The sequence below is a fragment of the Saccostrea echinata genome, unplaced genomic scaffold, assembly GCF_033153115.1.
Source record: "Saccostrea echinata isolate AGI-Se365-2 ecotype Australia unplaced genomic scaffold, CSIRO_AGI_Sech_v1 ptg000054l, whole genome shotgun sequence".
NCBI classification, from domain to species: Eukaryota; Metazoa; Mollusca; class Bivalvia; order Ostreida; family Ostreidae; genus Saccostrea; species Saccostrea echinata.
In genome coordinates, this window is record NW_026889803.1 from 47,832,151 (window position 1) to 47,852,340 (window position 20,190).

Below are 20,190 nucleotides of genomic sequence, written 5' to 3' on the forward strand. Positions count from 1 at the left end.
TTCCGGATTCTTTATAAGTTTCATCCTGAAGATTAAGTAAATAAAAATGGAATAGAAATGTTGTATAATAACAGGGATGTAACGTTATACGTCACTGATAATAAGAACGTTTTAAAATTCGTATTTTAGCTTATTGACACGGAATCAATACCATTCACGGTTTGTTTACTAGGCTACAGTTTGACCAGCGACAGAAACTGAAGCAGTGAACTTTTGAAAGCAAAATGACAGGGTTGGCTGAGCCCAGCCATGGCCTGGCCAGGGTTCTATCAAGTCAAGGATTTGATCCAGACAATTGTAAGTTCGGAAGAAAAAAGGTTATTGTTGTTTACCTAACGTTACTTGAAATATGCAATTATAATTCAATGGGGTGTGTCATACTTTCGAATTTCCTTGGTTGTGTACAACTAGTCTGGTCGCATTTTTTCTCCTCGCTGGTTACATAGTTAGTAATATACACACAGATTATAAACATGTAGTTGCAAACAGTACAAATGAAATTTCGATATGAAAATCATATACATCTGATGAAAATGAAATAACTTTTTAATAAGATTTTCGTTGTTACATTGTTTCAGTTGTCAGCAAGTTGTCACAGAATGGAGAGGAAGAACTGCTTACAATGAAGCAGAAAGTACAGATTCTGGCCGATGAAACAGCTCACTCACTGAAGAAAAATGTGTATAAAAACTACTCACAGTTCATTGAGACAGCTAAAGAAATTTCAAGTAATTTATTTAAATCTGTTGAAGATTAATATTTTTGACATTTGCACCATAAATGGTTGATCATCCATAGGTTATCAAAACAAACATACACAAGAAGTATTTTAGATGAGATCAAATTGTGTCCTGAAATATAAAAGAAAATTAACCTAAACATTTTTAATTATTCAAAATGAATTGAAACCTAATGAGTAAGTTACAAGTGTAATTAAGGGAACGTAAAATTGACTGAGTAAAAGGCTAAATTCTTGATTTGTATATCATTAATATTCATATGTATACCTAGTTTTGGAGGGTGAGATGTACCAGTTAAGTCACATGTTGACAGAACAAAAGAGTCTGATGTCATCCATGATGGAGATGTCCCTGGTCAGTGACAGAGGTATGTAATACAGTGTTTCCAGAGTAGTCATAATTAGTAAAAAGCTTACAGAGTACATACATGTACTTACATGTATATACTGCTACAGTAGAGGTACGTACACTGTACAGTGTTCCAGAGTAGTCATAATATAGTACAGAGCTCTGAGAATAATACATTAGTACAGTTAAACTTCAGTGTTAGAAGCTTGTCAGACAGACTAGGGTTAAGTTGGCTAATCTTCTTTTTCATAAAACTTAACTGCAACTAGTGTTGTCACAGTGCTCGATATATAATAAATCATCGACTGAAAAGCTCATCTTTTAGACAATCGATTAGAGATTTAACAATGATTATAATAAGTACACTTGAAATTATGATAAGTTGTATTCCACAGGTTCCATTTTACACAATAATTCTTATGAAATGTGTCCTCTGATAATGGTGTCATAGAAGGATTAAAAATAATTATACAAAATAAAAATTAAAATGGATGATTGCCCAAATTACCATAAAGAAAATTTTCATTTCCCTATATCAAGATTTATTAAATGGAGGTAGCAAGCAGCTAGCTACATATCTGTGGAATCAACAATCTGAAATTGTCTCTTCTTGAACAGCTATTGTTGAGGAACCAACAGTGAAAGAAGAAGATGAAAATCCAGAAGAAGAAACAAGGAAAAATCTGGCCTTCCTTCTTGAGAAGGTGGAAGGCTGCTCGGTAGGTTCTAGATAACATAGTGCAATTAGCTACTTTATACATGTAACATGGGTTGAGCATGATAGGCAATATGACTTGTTTAATACCATAAATTTTATAGATTTTGAAAACTCAAAACCTTTTTTGCATGATTTATTGTAAATTCTTTCTGTAATTATAACTATAAAGTTAAAGTGTACATTTTGCCAAATTGTGTTTTTTTTCTTTTTTATACACCTTTTCACCCTTGTTACACTCAAAAATTTAAAAAAAAATATCAACTGCAGTTTATCCTAGAGCTGTTTTCATTGCTTGTTTACCATATTTGCTTATTTTTCATTTTTCTTAAATACATGTAGAAATATATTTGGGCATGGCATTACAGCAGTTGTAGATTTCAGACCAATTAAAAACAGCTATTATAATAGCCTGCTTATTATCATAATCTTATATAACAAATTAACTATTATAAAAAGCAATTTGAGTACATTCTATTTCCACTATGGAAGAGTTATACTTCTTAGTGCGCTCTTTTGTGAAAAAGTCGGAAAATGTACAAATCTCGCAGGATTTCTGGGATAAACGTAACATAAACATGTAAACAGTATGTTGAATGTCGATGAACAAATCCTAAGAAAATGCAAATTAAATATTGTATTGTTGTGGACTTTATATACATCAAGAGTAGGAATGACAACGATATCAATTTATATCTATTGTTGATCGTATGTATCTATTTATGGTATGGTACATCTAATACAATACACATGCCTCGGAAATGTATTTTTTATTAATGGATGATAAATTTAGGGTTCTCGCTCTCTGACATATGTCTTTTAGTTCTTCTATTCTTTAATTTGAATGACAAATACATTTAACATTTAAAATTGGATTGAGATTGGCATGATTTGTATTATCCGGAATGCCATGCAGTCCCAGACAGATGACCAAACGTGCCTCTAATTTTGAAGAGTTCACTAATGGAAATAAAACGTATTGTAAAGGGTAATAACAAACTTGAATTTTCACTCAAAAATCAACAATAAGGCATTGAATTTGCAATTTCAAATGGTAGGCATATTACTATTAGTTTGGAAGTTAACAATCAGTATACTGTAGGATAATAAGATTCTAATCCCTACAATGGTAATGCAGCTTAATCTGTTCATCATTAATAAGAAATATTTATATCATTCATTATACATTGTGTAGAGTGTCACAGAAGTCCCAGGCAGACAACTGATACATAATGGTGACCTTGTTGAACTTGATCCAGAATCTCTTACAGCAGTGCAGAAAGTTCACTGTTTTTTACTCAATGACAGCTTGATGATTGCATCGTGGCTCCCAAATAGGTGAGTTATAACTGGAATTATGAACATAGTCATTGTTTGAAATTCATTGAGAAAATTTTCTATTCGGTACAGGTATAGATGTATAACAGAACACTTACAGTATAAATTATTATGTATTCCAGCGCAATCTTAGTTCTTACCACTACAGTTACTGTAATGTTTTTAAACTAGAGTAATGATTCTAAACTTTTTATGTTTTTCTGTTATTCATTTTTAGTTTTTTTGAGAGATATCTTCATACAGGTAAGAGAGAGTTAGTGTACAAAATAAACAGGCACTGATTATAATGTACTATAATATTGTTACTTTATCTAGACGTGGTCCAGTGAGATATCGATTCCAGGGCCTGTATGAATTGGACAGTCTGGCTGTGGTCAATGTACGAGATGCTGGCCCAAACAAAAATGCCTTCAAAATACTGATGTTTCCAGACTCCAAAATGTACCAAGCAGACAGCTCCAAGTCTAAGGTTGGAAGATACATGCATGTACTTAATAACCAGTTCTAGACTTTGTACTAACGTGCCATAATATAGATATAACAATCATTGAGCTTTTACTTGATTGTATAAATTTTCTCAAATGAATATTCCCTTGATAAAAATTTTCTATTGTGAGGCATTTCAGGTTATAGCTTTATTGGTTTTCCTTACATCTTCAGAAAATACAACCATATCACATTTACATTTTGTACATGAAGTAGACTCATACTGTACTTAATGGCTTTGCTCTTAAAATGTTTATCATCAGTGGTAAACAAAACTGATGACTGCATGTTTTTAATAAACTTTAATGATATATACCATTTATTCTGATTCAGCATGCAGTTGACAAGATTTGTTTTGTTTTATGCCATTTAGCACTGTATGTCTTTATGTTACGGAGACAGTTGTTTGACATTTAAGTGTTTGATTTATATTACAGAGACAGTGGTTAGACATTTTAGAAGAATCCAAGAAGAAGAAAGCAGCTCGAGATAAACAGAAAAAAGAGGCTATGTTGCAGGAGCAGCAGGCCCAGGTTGCAGCAGCCACTGCAGTAGAAGAGAAAAATCGTATGTTTACATGTACAACCCATAGAATATACATTAAATTTTTTTTACTCAAGAAAGTCCTATAATCTTGGATTAACCCTAATTAAGGTTCACTTTCCAGACAAATAGATAAGAAACTGCATTTTATGTCATTTAAATCTGTGTCTTTATGATACAGAGACAGTAGTAGTTTTACTAGTGACTAAGAAAAAAAAATATGGTTATCCTCTCTAATAAAGTTTTATAACCTGCTTCATGCAGTAGTTATTAGAGAGGTGTACCAAACTGATGTGTACGTGTTTGTGTAATCTGCTTCATGAAGAAGTTAGTAGAGAGATTTAGCAAACCAGTGTGTATATGTAATAATTTATGTACTTGAATGTGAGGCAGAGTATTCCTCCTGGAAATCTGTGCATTATGCACCAATTTTGCTATTAATGACGAAATTCTACACATATCAACATTCATGTAGAATGATAAGTACTTGAAATTGCAAACTTATAGCATACAATTTTGAATTTGCTATTTATTTCAATCAATATGAGTGTTTTTCTAAAACCAAAAGACTTTGTGGATATACTTATGTAAGGAACTAAATGTTTTTCATTGAAAATGTTTTTTTGATCGAGTGTTTTAAAAATAACACTATAGTCTTGACTTTCAAAACATGCTTTGACATATCAGGATCATAAGAACTCTTTATTAAATAATTAAGAAATAAAGTCCGCGTTATCGTGAATGTTGCAGGATAACCTCCGAGGTCGAGAAATGTTGTCTGAAATATAAAAGCCGAGGCGTTAGCCGAGGCTTTTATATTTCAGACAACATTTCGAGACCGAGGAGGTTATCCTGCATCATTCACGACAACAAGGACTTTATTTCTATTCTACTAACAGCTCTAAAATACGGCTGATCGTTTCTTCTATAGAGAAACGAATTAGGTCACCATGTCGCGATTTCGCTGTTCCATTTAACACCAGAGGGTCAATTTGTTTGATTACTTGCATTAAATGCAGACGATTTAAGCCTTTGTTGGGTGAACTATATCCTTTAATTATTTATAAATTTGTTTGTAACATATACTGGTTAATTTTCAAAAATGAAAAAAATAACAAAATCAGTTGTCTTTTTCATTGCTTTGTCAGTAAAATCACGGAGTGTAAATGTTGTGGGGAGGTCCGTGGAACGGCCCAACGTAGCTATAAAACCTGACAATTACAGCTGTTTTAGACTGCGAAAGACGACACATCGATATGGTATAAATAAGTATTAGATTCTACAGTGAAATATTCATTTCAACTGTACAGGTTTAATATCTGTTTCTGATCTGATAATTTTTTGATGACGTTCGTGATTTATTGGAGAATAATGTCCGCGGCATTTCTTTGATCTCGGCAATAACTGTAGTAGAATTTAATATAAATATATGCATCTATACTTATAAATTAATAAATTTTGCAAATAAACAACGAAACGCCTGCACTAGAGTTCATACTTACTCCTCTAAGAATACACTAGGGATGAGGTGATGTCCGTTAACTATATTTAGATTTCACTCGCATAGTAATTATCGTAAATTTAATTAAAAGTCTACTTTTATTTTCGATAAACAACCCTGAAATAGCAAAAAAGAGAGTATACGGTGGTGTTTCCGGTTGGCGGATCTAAGTTACTGGCAATTTTTAATGAAACTGACAACAAGCAATGCTTTATTTATTTCATAAAACATCATTAGTGAATTATTCGATCAAAACTTGATTTAAGTGATATAAATGAAATAAGTTGTGTTAACTGATTAACTGTGTTTCTAATTCACCAATCTTAACCTTGATGGAAATTTCTAGAGCATGATATGGCATCGAGCCCGATGTTAAAAATCTTACTACATGAATATTAAAAAAAAAAAGCTTTGATGTGACTGGGCATTGAAAATTTATTAGTAAAAATTTATTAGTAAAATATGCATTTTCGCCACTGAGAGCATCATGGCAAGGAAACCGAAGCACAGTTTATATTTTGTAATAAACTTATTACATGTACATGTAAAGAGAAAATGTCAATTAAGGAATTTGATATTGTTCAAAAGGTGTTTCAAATTTTTTGCTTTAATCTATACATCTCAGTCTTCTGAAAACAGTCTGTATCAAATACTAGGTATAGTAGGCCTATACCTAGGGTGTTAAAACTATTTTTTACAACCAAAAAAAAAAAATGTGCTGACAAAGTCTTTATCAGTAAAATGTGCATATTCGCTTCTTTTATCCTTGATGGAAATGGAATAAGGGCACCCAAAGTACAATATTTATAACATAGTATAACAGGTGTCAAAATAAACCTCAATTAATGAAATTGTTATTTTTCAAAGTTTTTTACAAAAGGGACCGGGGGGGGGGGGGGGGGGGTATAACTACTTTTGCTCCGAAACTAACTACGTGATTTTGAACAAAGAATTTCTCTCTTCTATAAGTCTGTAATTAACTCTCAGTAAAAACTATAATATATATTAATGGAATTGTTCTGTCAGTAGTGGTAAGAACTCAATTCCCCGCGCTTGAGTGGGATTTCGTCTAGTATATTTATTATTTAATTATAATAGTTTATGTACATTATAAATTTAAGTGGATTAGTTGATAAAAATTTGAAATTATTTGAAAATAAGATTTTCACATTTAAAGATTTACAAGAACACATACAAGCTATAATTGCTAAACAAGAAAAGTTATGTAACATGTGTAAACAAGTATGTGTATCTCTTACCTGTACTGTACACATACATGTACCTGTATATGTACACCTTAGTTTGCTATGCCTCAATCACTATTATCCCAGTAGACTAAAATTTCAAAAAAATCAAAACAAAACAAAACAAAAAAAAAAAAAAAAAACAGTTCAAATTTAAAATGGAAAAGCTTATGATTGTTAGAAAACTGACAAAGCTGTGGAATAAAACAGATCTAAATCATCAAGCAATACATGTAAAAGAAAGAAAAAATTGACAAACAGTATTTTACTGAATAAATAGAATTGTCTGTGTCTCAAGGAAGGAACCACAAGACCTAATCTCATAATTCTCCCATGCTCTTTTTATATTGCATTTATGTATTACAGATTTGAAGAATATTTCTGTATGTCTTCCATGTTATAGTAAATATCTGCATCACAGCTTTGTTTGAAGAGTACCTCTGAATAATTCCTCCATGTTTTGTTCTTGTCAGAGTGTTTTTATATTACAGCTTTCTTAGAAGAAGATGATAGTGAGTCTCAGTCGGCTATTGAGGCGGACTATCTGAGTGCTGAGTGGATACAGGAAATGCCTGAAGACCTTGACATGTGTATCGCTCAGAGGGACTTTGAAGGAGCTGTAGATTTAGTGGAGAGAGGTATGTAGCACAGTTGTCCTGTTGCCTAAATCAGATTCAAAACACATTAGAATTTTTCTATGAATATTGATGTTCAGTTGGTAATATTAAACTCCATTATTTCTCAGTTAACCAGTACTTAGCTACTTGCCCTAAAGCTCCAGCCATAAAAGAATTTAGGTATGTCATTGCTTTATTTGACTAAGAAAAAAGGACACAGGGATTTAAAAAGTATTTCAGTTACCATAAATTTCAATGTTGGAGATTTATTTATCATGATTATGATGTAGATCAAGGATAGACCACAGAATTAAACAACTGACAGAGGGACTGATGAGTGAACTACAGGTGTCACCAGAGAGGTCCTTGAGAGGGGGACCAAGAGCTGCTAGGCGAGCCGTGGCCCAGTTAATCAGACTTGGAAAATCTGCACAGGTAATCAGATTAGAAGTATAGAGCCGCATCACTATGAAAAGAGGTGTTATAAGATGCAAGAATTGTTTTGACAAAATTAAGAAAACCAAGAGTGTTTCTTGCATTATAAGCACTAAAATGATTTCTTTCATCCAGGCTTGTGAATTGTTCCTGAAGAACAGGAGTGCCATCATTAAGTATAACATTCGCCAGCTGAAATTTGAGGGGGCCACCACTCTGTACATTCGTCGTCTTTGCGGGGTGTTCTTTCCAAGTCTGATGGAAACAGGCAGGGAATTTCTCAAAGCATTCCAGGAACACTATGGCTGCATGTCAGGTAATAATTAGACATTCAACAGGAGTAGTAAAATGTTTGATTTCTATAAATAAATCTTCTTACATGTATACTTGTTAAAATTTTCAAGACATCTACTTTCATTCTAGCATTTGTGGTGTGGTCCCAGAGTGAGCTGCTGTCTTTTGTGGAGACTTTCAGAAGACAGGTTTTTGGAGGGAAATCAAACTTAACTGTCATGGCAGATTGTGTTTGCATTGTAAGACAGAGCTGTAAAGAGGTACTGTTATAATTATTACATGTACAATTATTTTACATTTGTTGTCTCACAGATGATTATACTTATATGTATGTTGAAAGAGTTGTGTTAATTAAGTATGAAACCTGGCCTTGAGACCATAAACTGAGAACAGACTTAAGTCAAAATTTTGATTTTAAATATCTTGAGTTTTATTTAACATACGTACTTGAAATTTTGCAGGTTAGTATAATATTCTAGTATAAACATATGATAAAAATTTTGTTCTGTTATCAAAATTATTTCCAAAGTTATTTGGATTTGAAATTTTGACTTACGTCTGTTCTCAGTTTATGGTCTTGGGGCTAGTATTCGAAACAAAATGTAACTTTTAAAAACTGCTTTTTTAAAATTTTTATTTGATAAATGTTATTATATTCGGTTCTTTTTCATTATTCCAGCTACAAATGATTGGACTAGACCTTTCTTTCTGTTTTGAAAATATGATAAGTGCTGATGTCGAAAAAGCAGTGACGGAAAACAAAGAGCAAATCATAGAAGGGGTGAAATTCAGAGGAATGGTTAGTACTAATTCAAAGAGGGTATAAAAATCACAGAATTGGTTAGTACTAATTCAAGTAGGGGTAAATTGATACATAACAGATTTTGCTGTAGTATCTTGCATTAAAAAATAGGCCACAATGTGTTTTTGTCCAGAAGAGATTTTAGTATCTAACTTCTCTAGGAAGACATATATGCTTATACATACATGTATATGCATACAACCAAAATGGTCATTGGAATTAATTGGTCCACACTAAAGCAATGACAAGTACACTGATGATTCTATCTCACAGCCCAATAAGGGATGTTATGAAGAAAAAGTAAACGAATAGGTGTAGGAGGGAAATGTATAAGTAGGAAGTAGGAGCCCCAGAGATTTCTATATATGTTCTTTGAAGAATTTGGCAATGATAACAAAATACCTGTATTTATAGGGAAATTTCTTACCCAACATCCCATGCACTAAGCCACAATAGGTAGTAGAGGTATATTATGTGGGAGATGTCTTAAAGCAATATGAGCTGCATTTTTGAGAATTTTATTTTGCTGTTAAAATGTGCCATTATGATAAATCTGTATGTAATTTAATCCTTTATGATCAATTAGACTAAATTAAAGTATTAATATTTTTTAGAAGAAAGATTTCTGTACAATGGAATGTATACGATTATCTAAGAAATCAGTATTGGACAGGACGACAAAAATGTAATTTTGCTTCAATCAAAGCTTACAAATTGTTCTTGCATTGCAGATGTGAACAACTGAAGTTTACAAAACTTCTTTTTTTCTGTCAAAGAAATATAGTTAATAACAACATTGCAACAAAAATTTCCGAAGTCAAAATCGCAGCTCATATTACTTTAATTTATAATTCAAATACAATTCTGAGGTATTTATCTAAAAAAGAATTCAAATGAAATCCTGATGTGTACAACTAAAAGTATTTCATATAGAACCAGTGCTAAGTTTTTTGGTTAACACTCCACATTCTTAATTTAGGACCAAAGGTTTTGTTTCTCATAAAAAAAAAAATATCACAAAAAAATCCTGATGAGAAGTTATTTTGATCAAAAGAATGTATCTTAATGAGAAACATGTACATGAACTTCTGAAAATCAACATTTAGGTGACTGCATGAACAAACATTATGTTTATGTGCATTACTGTCTATAGAGGAATGCTTTTAAAATCAAAGAGAGTGAAATCCAGAAGCAGGGAAATGAGAAATTCAGAGAAACAATTTAAAGTTTCTCAAAGAAATTCAAAGAAAGGCTTTAATAGTAATAGTTTGTAGTGGGATAAAAAAAAACTGTTGGTGGTTTTGGAATTCATAAGAATGGTAAGTAACAATTCAAAGTGGGGTTGTAAACTATTTGTACTTATGTAAAATACTGTGTTAATAAGACAAATGTAAACTCATAGAACATTTTTCTTGAATTGCTGAAGATTTTTGTATGTGCAGTTTTGTGAAATTGTTTACATGTAGGTTTTAAATACAGTTCAATCATTGATTAATATTTTGCTACAAAGGAGGACAAATGGAGACCAATGAATCACATGAATGAGAAAGACTGTAACAAGTTTGTGGAGGAGGTGGCATCCACAGGGCTGGATTTAAAGCCATATATTTACGGTGAGTGGTACATGATAGATATTAGTTTGAATTTAAATCTGTTTTATGGGGAGGAGCAAGCACAGGACTTGATGTCAAGCCATAGTTTTATGGTGGGTGATAGTTTAATGGTTTGGAACTTGTTGGCAAGGGACAATCAAGGGTATCTATAAAGCATTTGATTAAGAAATAAAGTCTGCGTTATCGTGAATGTTGCAGGATAACCTCCGAGGTCGAGAAATGTTGTCTGAAATATAAAAGCCGAGGCGTTAGCCAAGGCTTTTATATTTCAGACTACATTTCGAGACCGAGGAGGTTATCCTGCATCATTCACGACAACAAGGACTATATTTCTACTCTACTAACGGCTCTAAAATACAGTTGATCATTTTCTCTATAGAGAAACGAATTAGGTCACCATGTCGCAATTTCGCTGTTCCATTGAACACCAGAGGGTCAATCGATTGCATAAAATGCAGACGATTTCAGCTTTTGTTGGATTAAAAATATCCTTTAATTATTTATATATTTGCTTGTAACATATATTGATCAATTTTTATGAATGAAAAATAACAAAACCAGTTGTCTATTTCATTGATTTATCAGTTAAATCACGGGAGTGTAAATGTTGTGGGGAGGTCCGTAGAACAGCCCCACTTGGTTAGAAAAACGGATATTTATCAGCTGTTTCAGGCAATACACATGTTTAGACTGCAAAAGACGACACATCGATGTGGTCTAAATAAGTATTAGATTATACAGTGAAATATTTATTTCAACTGTACAGATTTGACATGTGTTTCTGATCTGATAATTTTTTTATGACGTTCTTGATTTATTGGAGAATAATGTCCGCGGCATTTCTTTGATCTGGGCAATAATCATAGTAGAATATGTAATATTGACACCAAACAAAGTTCATAAAAACTATTGTAGCTAGGTCAAGTCACTAAGTTTATATGTATCAAATTTAAAGACATAATTTTGTGTTGGAGGAGCATTAGGAGTTAGACATAAAGATAGGTTCTGACCAAGAGGTGATATTTAGCCATAGTTGTTAGAATAAGATCAAAGTCTGAGAAGTTCTTTGGGCCATGACTAATTTTATATTGCGAGGACTGCAACTTGACACGAAGAGTTGCACATGATCAGAGTTGGTATATCTTTAACTCATTGAATATCAGTACGATTCAGGCCACAGGATTTTGTAGTATAATTTTGTAGTATAATTATTTAACAAGAAAGCAGAGTTAAGAAAGCATTCCCTTTCTTTAGTTGCTTTCCAGGGGTATTGGTTACATTAGGACAGTTCTAGTTTAAACATACTTAAAATTCACAATTTTTTTGTGGAAGGACTAATTTCGATGTTTTTCATGGTATAGTGAGATGCACAAATACATGAACATAACCTTCATGAAATGTTTAAATTTTTAACTATAGTATCATGTTTGTCTAACAAGCACAAAATCAAATCTACATGAACCAATATTTTTTCCCTCAAATCACAGAAAGGATCATTCTCCATAAGGCCGTTTTGCGGCCTACAATGACTTCAAATTTTCAAATAGTATTTTTTCCCTTAAAAACTGCATGAGTTAGTAGGCTAATGTTCCAATTTAATGATAAATGTTGATTGGTTAATGATACAAAAGTATTTGTTATGATATAGGGTCACAAAGTAAAGGTACTATCGGTCCGTATTAGCATTAGGGTAATGGGAAAACTCAAGAGGGTTGGTGTGTTAGGTAACTCCTACACATGTCATAACCACCTTTAACCAGCACCAAAATTTGCATGTAAACTTCTTATGAACATAAAAAGTGACTACCAAATTATCAACTTGGTTAAAGGTGGTTATGACATGTAAATAAAAACTTTTCGCTTCATTTTACGACATTTGCAGGAAAAGCTAACTACTCACAATGAAGGATATCAGCTTATGTAGATTATTTCTTATTATAAACTTTCACTTAGAGTACATGTTTCTATTGATTTACTAAGAATTAATATAAGCCATGCATGTCTACTCAAAAAAAGTAAACTTTTTACTTAAAAAATCTAAAATCAAAGGACTGAAATGACTGGTTGTTATGAAATTACGTGAAGACAAGTCTCATTGAACTATCTGCTAGAAATAAAGAAATTTTTTATAAACTATAAGGCATGAATATAAGTTACTTATTATAATTATTATTATTGATAAGGATAGTTTAGTTTATCTATGCTACTTCTTTGTATTTGTATTTCCTTAGGAGTACTGCATATTTGTTATTAGTTCTAGAAATGATAAAAGCTATTTTTGTTGTAGCGGGAAGATGCATTTGCTATTTGTGTTATAAACTTAATTTTTCTATGGGAACACATGTAACTTTTATAGATAGAGAATTACAGATGGGATGGTTTCATAATGGAAATTCTCGCCTCGACCTTTTAGAAGGACACTTTTCCGTATGAGTGACATAGGATCCATGTATTTTGTTAACTGGGTGTTGAGAGGACTCAGTCTATTCATCACACTTCTTTGGTAGCATCAATATAAGTTATGAGAACAGTAGTTCTGTCTTAGAAAATAAAACGCCAAGGAGGAAAGGGGTTCCTAAATGTCACGTGATTGACAATTGAATGTTGCTTTACGTCATTTTAGAATTTTTTACCCAGATAAAGAGATCATCCACTTAAGGTAAAGTGTCACAATTTTGATTTATGCATGGTTTCAGTATTGACCAACACCTACCGTGGGGCAGGACCTCCTTCTTTAAGATAATATCCAAGAGACCCATGACTTTTACTTTCAATGCTGAGGACTTAGCAAAGGAACTGTCACTACCCGTGTTAAACACCTTAGTTCTTGACGCAGCACGGAAAGAGAATTTAATCCTCAGGTTTCAAGAGTGCGAAAGGAGTGTCATCTCTTATGGTCCATTTTGTACCTTGGATGTTGTAGAACTCTGTTAGCCCATGGATATACTAAAACTTCTGATATGCGTAGTGGAAGGAACTGTTGAAAATCTACTCCATTTTATGGAGTGCCGTGGGAGGGGGGGGGGGGGCTCGACTTTTATACCTACATTTGTGTATTATAGTTTAGATAGCATTTTAAATTAAATATATTGTTTTAGATGCGTAATTAAATTGCATCAAAGCAACTCTTACGATGTTATTTCATTTTACGTCGATATATATATTTTTAACACAACCGTTCTGAGTTTTATGTACTGACTATAAACATGTACTTGCATTAATATTTTCATCTTGTAAATTAATGAATTCTTTATTATTTTTTTTTCTTTTTGCAAATGTAGACTATATTTTATAAATTACAACTTAATTTTGATTTAATCACAAACAAAATTCATTCAATGCTTTAAACATTTGATACACAACTTTTATAGTTCAATAGAAACTTAGAAATCTCATTTCTTGCATGGGCATTTTATGTGTAAAATAGGTACCACATCTATAGAAACAATACACAATTACAATATAATCATATATGAAATAATACTTTGAATTAAATGCTAATTAAACATTTTTCAACATCATACGAGGTGCATTTTGTAAAGATTTCCATTCAAAATATGCAAAATGTGAATGCATCAAAATTCTTGCCATAAAAAAATATCTTTAGCCTTAAATTAAACAATCTTTGCACTTATTACTTAAGTCTGATATGTTTCCGACATAAATAAACAATTTTTGATCATTTACATCTAGAAACATGCATAGAAACTTGATGTAAATAGACCTACCCTCAATTTTTCTTTACTTGACGGCCGTTTGTGATCTTTAAATCACGCGACTTAGGTGATCGATGTTGAAAAACAAACATCAAAATCATGAAATACAATGATTAAAGTTACATAAAATCACATTTTTAAGTGATTTTATCGTAGGCCGGAAAATGGCCTTATAGAGAATCATCCTTTGAACCCTCAAAATAAGTGATTTAACAGTAATATTGACATAGCCCAAGCAATGAAAATTCGTAAGAGCTCATTCATTTGCAAGCTGTCTGTCATCCAAAACTTTTTATCTGTGTACAATTTTTTTTTCAAAGTTGCAGTCCTTTTACTTGGTACAAGTTTGTGAATGAAAACAATACGTTGTCCTTTCAGATGTTTGCTTTATATCACTAACAGTCAACACAATCAACTTCTCTAAGGCTTGTCTTGGTTTGTCCAGAGATCTGCTGAGCATGTACTCCTCAGACCACGACTCCCTCATCACCTCAGCAGTAACAGAAATATTCCAGGAACAACTTAACCATATAAAAACCTCCCTAAGATCACAAGAATTCAGTAAAGAGGTAGGGGCATAGGGCCAAGACTATTTATCTATTTAAATCTATGTATGATTTTAAGATAATATTTATTTGATACAAGCCAAAGTGGTTGTTTGTTAGCATCTTCCCTCTTTAGCAAAAAACCCTTGTATCTCTTTCTTTTTCACATTATAAAGACGGATGATACAAAAAAAAATATGGATGCCTGGACTGATTTATATATTTTTGGACCTATTTTGGTTGTAAATGATGCATTCATTAAATTTAAAAATATTAAGAAATTGTAAACTTTCTATGATGTTGAAAATTCTACATTTCTGAAATAACCCATATAAATCTTTATAATTTTTTTTATCACTTTATAAAACAATAATGTGAATCTTTGAATGAAAATCTATTCTGTTCAACTTATTCATTTTACATATATTATAATCATGACTTTAGTTATTTTCATGCTTTTTGTTTGTAATTTTTAGCTCTACTGGTCAGAGACCAGAAGAGCTTATGCGATAGTAAGGTGTCCGTCGTCCGTCCGTCTGTCTGTCTGTCTGTCTGTCTGTCTGTCCGTCTGTCTGTAAACAATTTTTCAAAACGCTACTCCTCCTACAGTTTTGGTCCGATTTCAATATAACTTGGCACACAAGTAGACTATACTAAGATACATAATTTAGTGCATCGGTTTTTGATTTCGATGGACGGTGTTGCCATGGTTACTAAAAATAAAAATTTCTGTGAAATTCCTTTAAAACGCTACTCCTCCTACAGTTTTGGTCCGATTTCAATATAACTTGGCACACAAGTAGACTACACTAAGATACATAATTTAGTGCATCGGTTTTTGATTTTGATGGACGGTGTTGCCATGGTTACTAAAAATAGAAATTTCTGTGAAATTCCTTTAAAACGCTACTCCTCCTACAGTTTTGGTCCGATTTCAATATAACTTGGCACACGAGTAGACTACACTAAGATACATAATTTAGTGCATCGGTTTTTGATTTTGATGGACGGTGTTGCCATGGTTACTAAAAAAAGAAATTTCTGTGAAATTCCTTTAAAACGCTACTCCTCCTACAGTTTTGGTCCGATTTCAATATAACTTGGCTTACAAGTAGACAACACTAAGATACATAATTTAGTGCATCGGTTTTTGATTTCAATGGACGGTGTTGCCATGGTTACTAAAAATAGAAATTTCTGTGAAATTCCTTTAAAACGCTACTCCTCCTACAGTTTTGGTCCGATTTCAATATAACTTGGCACACAAGTAGACTACACTAAGATACATAATTTATTGCATCGGTTTTTGAATTCAATGGACAGTGTTGCCATGGTTACTAAAAATAGAAATTTCTGTGAAATTCCTTTAAAAGACTACTCCTGCTACAGTTTTAGTCTACTTCTAATATAATTAGGCATACAAGAAGACTATACTAAGATACATAATTTATTGCATTGGTTTTTGAATTCGATGAAGAGTGTTGCCATGGTTACTTAAAATAGAAATTTTTGTGAAATTCCCATTAAACGTTACTTCTCCTACAATTTTGGTCTGATTTCAATATAATTTGGCACACAGTTAGAATACACTACGATACATAATATGTATTTCTGTTTTTTTATTTGAGTGAATGGTCATGGTTACTAAAAATAGAAATTTCCATGAAATACTTTCAAAACACTACTCCTCCTACAGTTTTCATTTGATTTCAATATAACTTGGCACAGAAGTAGACTACATTAAGATACATAATTCTAATTATTGTTGCATGTTGCAATGTTTCAAATCCAAGTGCTACTTTTCTTTTGTTATACAAACAGACCAGTAGAGCTACAGTCTCATCAGAGACTTCTGGTTTTCCTTATAATTTATTTTTATTTTTTTCTTAAGATAATTTTGAGTGAATAAAAGACAGAGTGAAAGTTCATTACCATCTGAATGTTCTGTGATTCAGTTTAACTGTTTCTTTTATACTTTTCTTATACATGTTTATCTTTTCCTCAACTGTTTTTTTAAAAAAAAAAACAATTTATCAAGTTTTTTTTTTGTTTTTTTTTATGTTTTCCAATTTTACTTGTAGTGGTGAGAGTCCTTTTTCTGATTTTAGGGTACATTTTTTTCATACATCATATGAATTGTTCTGGTCTGGAATGTTTAAGATTCTTTTTCCATGCTTGCCATGGTAGCAAAGAGTGTTTGTAAAGTGATTAAAATTCTTTTATGCCTTGATCAATAACTTTCTTATTAGAAATATTATGAACAGACACATACAAGTTGCTTGGATTTAAATATTCTTCAATTTGATATTGTGCTAAAAAAATGGGTTTCATAAGAAAACTAAAGCATATTTAATTCATAGAAATGAAAACAATGCATGTGTAACTCAAAAAAAAAGAGCTTGACTACTTGTCATGATAATTAGCAGAAAGTGAAATGTGAGGGCTTTTGCTTTTCTTTTTCACTGTTCCCAAGAATATTTCAAATTCTTCTGTACCAAGTGCAAGCAGCCAGCACTTAAAAATGGTGAATATTTAGGACAAAATATTTGCATAATTATGAAGTAGCCCTTAGCGTTTCACTTGTACATGATTTTAGGAATTAGTCATGTTAAAAGTTGATTAGAATTCAATGTTAAAAGATGATTAGAATTCAATGTTCTACATTCAGGCTGAGAGACTGTTGGTTGTCTTAAAACCAAAATAATTTCAACATGAAACTGATATTCACAGGTCCAGTGCAATCACTACATTTAGTTATGTAGCTTAAATTACTTACAAAGCTTTATTAGCTACTCGGAATAGCTTTAATAGCTACTCGGAAAAGCTTTCTTAGCTACTCAGAATAGCTTTATTAGCCACTAAATCATACTTATTTCTTATGAGCACTTTTTCAAAAGTGTTTCTTCACCTTCAGTCTGTAAATCGTAGAACTTACATGACCCTAAGTGCTCATAATTCTGTGAATTTTGTTTAAAGAATTTGATGAATGTCTTTTAAAATTCTGTTCCTATAAGTCTTACAGTTTTGGTTTGATTTAAAATAAAAAACATCAGGATACATGATTATTTATTTTAAAAGTGTACCATGTTTACTTCCATGCTTATAAGAACAAACCAGTAGGGCTAAAGTCTCATCAGAGACCTGGTCTGGTGTAGTACCACACGGAATTAGACCATACAGTCATTTACGTTATTTGACAGTTCCATACATCAGCGTCGAGATCGATTTAATTAAATTCGTCAACATGGGTAATGACGACAAGTAATGCCGATTATAACACTAGCATACAAAGCAATCGTTTGAATAATGTTCGAGTCTGGTGACCTTTCGATTGCCATAATGAATGAACAGTTGAGATTGAGTAAATATCAGGCGATGCAATATTTATCCTTTTTCATTCAAGATTAATATTGATAAAATATTGGAGGGAGGGTGGTGCACAAGCTTGAAGGCAAAAGGAAATCATTTTGTAATTCAATTTAGTTGAATGCAATATCTAATATCACTTGCTATAGAGAGAGTTAATTGTGTATTATCATGTTTGAGCTACCATCCAGTAGTATTTACCAGAATACCGCAATAGCACAGCATTTTAAGATCAGATACCCGTTACGTTTCTCTCTTTACATTTGTACATTGGATTGACACAATTCGTGATACATTGTACGACTTTATCAATGGACTTTCTGTGTTTTACAATAATTTGGCCATTAAGATGTATATACCTTGAAGAGTTTCTTGTTATGAATTGCCCTGATATGAGCTACAACATATCGACAAGATATACTCTAATAGTAGAACATTTGATAATTCTGTGATATTGACAAACATTTCATTTATCGGTAATGGAATCGTCAATATTATCTAATATTTGAAAGGATGTCTTGTTCTGCTCTAAACATGTTATTGTTTTCACAGAAGTTGAATATTGTAGCACCAATTTATGATTTGTCTCGGATTGGACACCTCAGTTTATCATACTCAGTCACCAAGCAAAGGTGACTGGACCATAAATTGTCAAGTCAAGATTAACACGGTCTTTATTTTTCCAGCACGATTTCATCATGAAAAATGCACAATTTATGGTGGATGTTCTGCTAAAGAAAATTGAGAGTCATTACAAAAACAAGGGATTAACCTTTCCAAAGGACATTGAGCTTATGTCTGTTGAATTCAGAAGAGTTAAATGACAATTGATATACAGTGATTTTCAGAGCAATCCTGTGTGTCTACCAGAGGACCTGACCTCAGACATCTCCCTGATAACCAAGATATGTCACTTTTGATATCATGTATTATTTTATGATTTTGCTGAATGTGCAATATTGTTTAAATGTTACGAAATAAATTATTATTGCGGTAGTGTACTTCTTCCATATGTTGCTATTTATGTGTTGAGTAATCCATGCCCTTATATACCAGATTGGATTGTTCCCTGAAAGTGGGTGTCGCAACCGCAGGATGTTTCATTGAGAAAACTGTAATGTATTTTAATTTTATCTCTAGTATATTTATTAAATAAGACAGAGATAATAACGGCTTACCACAATTCCTTGTATGTAAAGGTTCATCTTGGATATGACAGGGAAAAACTTTTTGAAAGAAGTTTTACTCTTTTCTTTAACCCAAATCACACAGTCGTGTTTGAAATAATTGTGCATATGAATCATGCAGAAGTTTTGCCTTTACAAACAAAAGCAATGATAGATGAACAAAAAGAAGAAGTAAGGGTTCATACATTGCACAAGAACGTGATGAGGGGAAATCGTCCAGACTCAGTTATGTCAATAATAAATTTTCTTGTCACAAACCAAAAAAAAATTTTTTGAAATGCTTGAAAACTTGCGACTTTTCAACTTCATATACAACCATTCCCCACGAATACATTAAAGTCCAGGGTTTTTGATATCATTGACAGCTGCTTTTTCAATAAAAATCGAACTTGGAAATTTACTTACCTTGTCACTGGTCATTTGCAAAATTATTTTGTTAAAAACAATTCTGAATGTACACACGAGTACTCTGAAGTTGATATTAAAAAGATGCTTGAGTTTCTGATTGACAATATCTATGGTTTTTGGAGATCAGGTCTTCCAACAATCAATTGGAAATCCCAATTGCGCCCCATTATTAGCAGATCTATTTTTGTATTCTTATGATGCAGAATTTGTTCAAAATCTTATATGTGAAAAGAAGAAAATACTTACCGTGGCCTTCAACTCGACATTTAGATATATCGACGACGTATTGTCA

General features: G+C 32.2%; 1 protein-coding gene across 1 annotated transcript; it reads left to right on the forward strand.

Moving 5' to 3' along the window:
* The first annotated feature begins 197 nt into the window (after positions 1–197).
* LOC133205154 (exocyst complex component 8-like) lies at positions 198–19,299 on the forward strand. Its single transcript, XM_061340899.1, has 16 exons — positions 198–297; positions 579–728; positions 1,012–1,107; positions 1,707–1,807; positions 2,999–3,141; positions 3,457–3,610; positions 4,065–4,194; positions 7,407–7,553; positions 7,661–7,712; positions 7,823–7,967; positions 8,103–8,283; positions 8,391–8,521; positions 8,941–9,060; positions 10,574–10,676; positions 14,771–14,961; positions 18,990–19,299. The coding sequence occupies exons 1-16, from the start codon at positions 225–227 to the stop codon at positions 19,125–19,127; spliced, it is 2,055 nt and encodes a 684-aa protein (XP_061196883.1). The 5' UTR covers positions 198–224; the 3' UTR covers positions 19,128–19,299.
* Positions 19,300–20,190: the final 891 nt, after the last annotated feature.

Bases quoted from the DNA above. Each gene is read 5' to 3' on its own strand.
- LOC133205154 (XM_061340899.1), top strand. From the start codon at position 225: ATGACAGGGTTGGCTGAGCCCAGCCATGGCCTGGCCAGGGTTCTATCA. The intron at 1,108-1,706 runs GTATGTAATACA...CTTCTTGAACAG, and splicing joins GTCCCTGGTCAGTGACAGAG to CTATTGTTGAGGAACCAACA. The intron at 8,522-8,940 runs GTACTGTTATAA...TCATTATTCCAG, and splicing joins TAAGACAGAGCTGTAAAGAG to CTACAAATGATTGGACTAGA.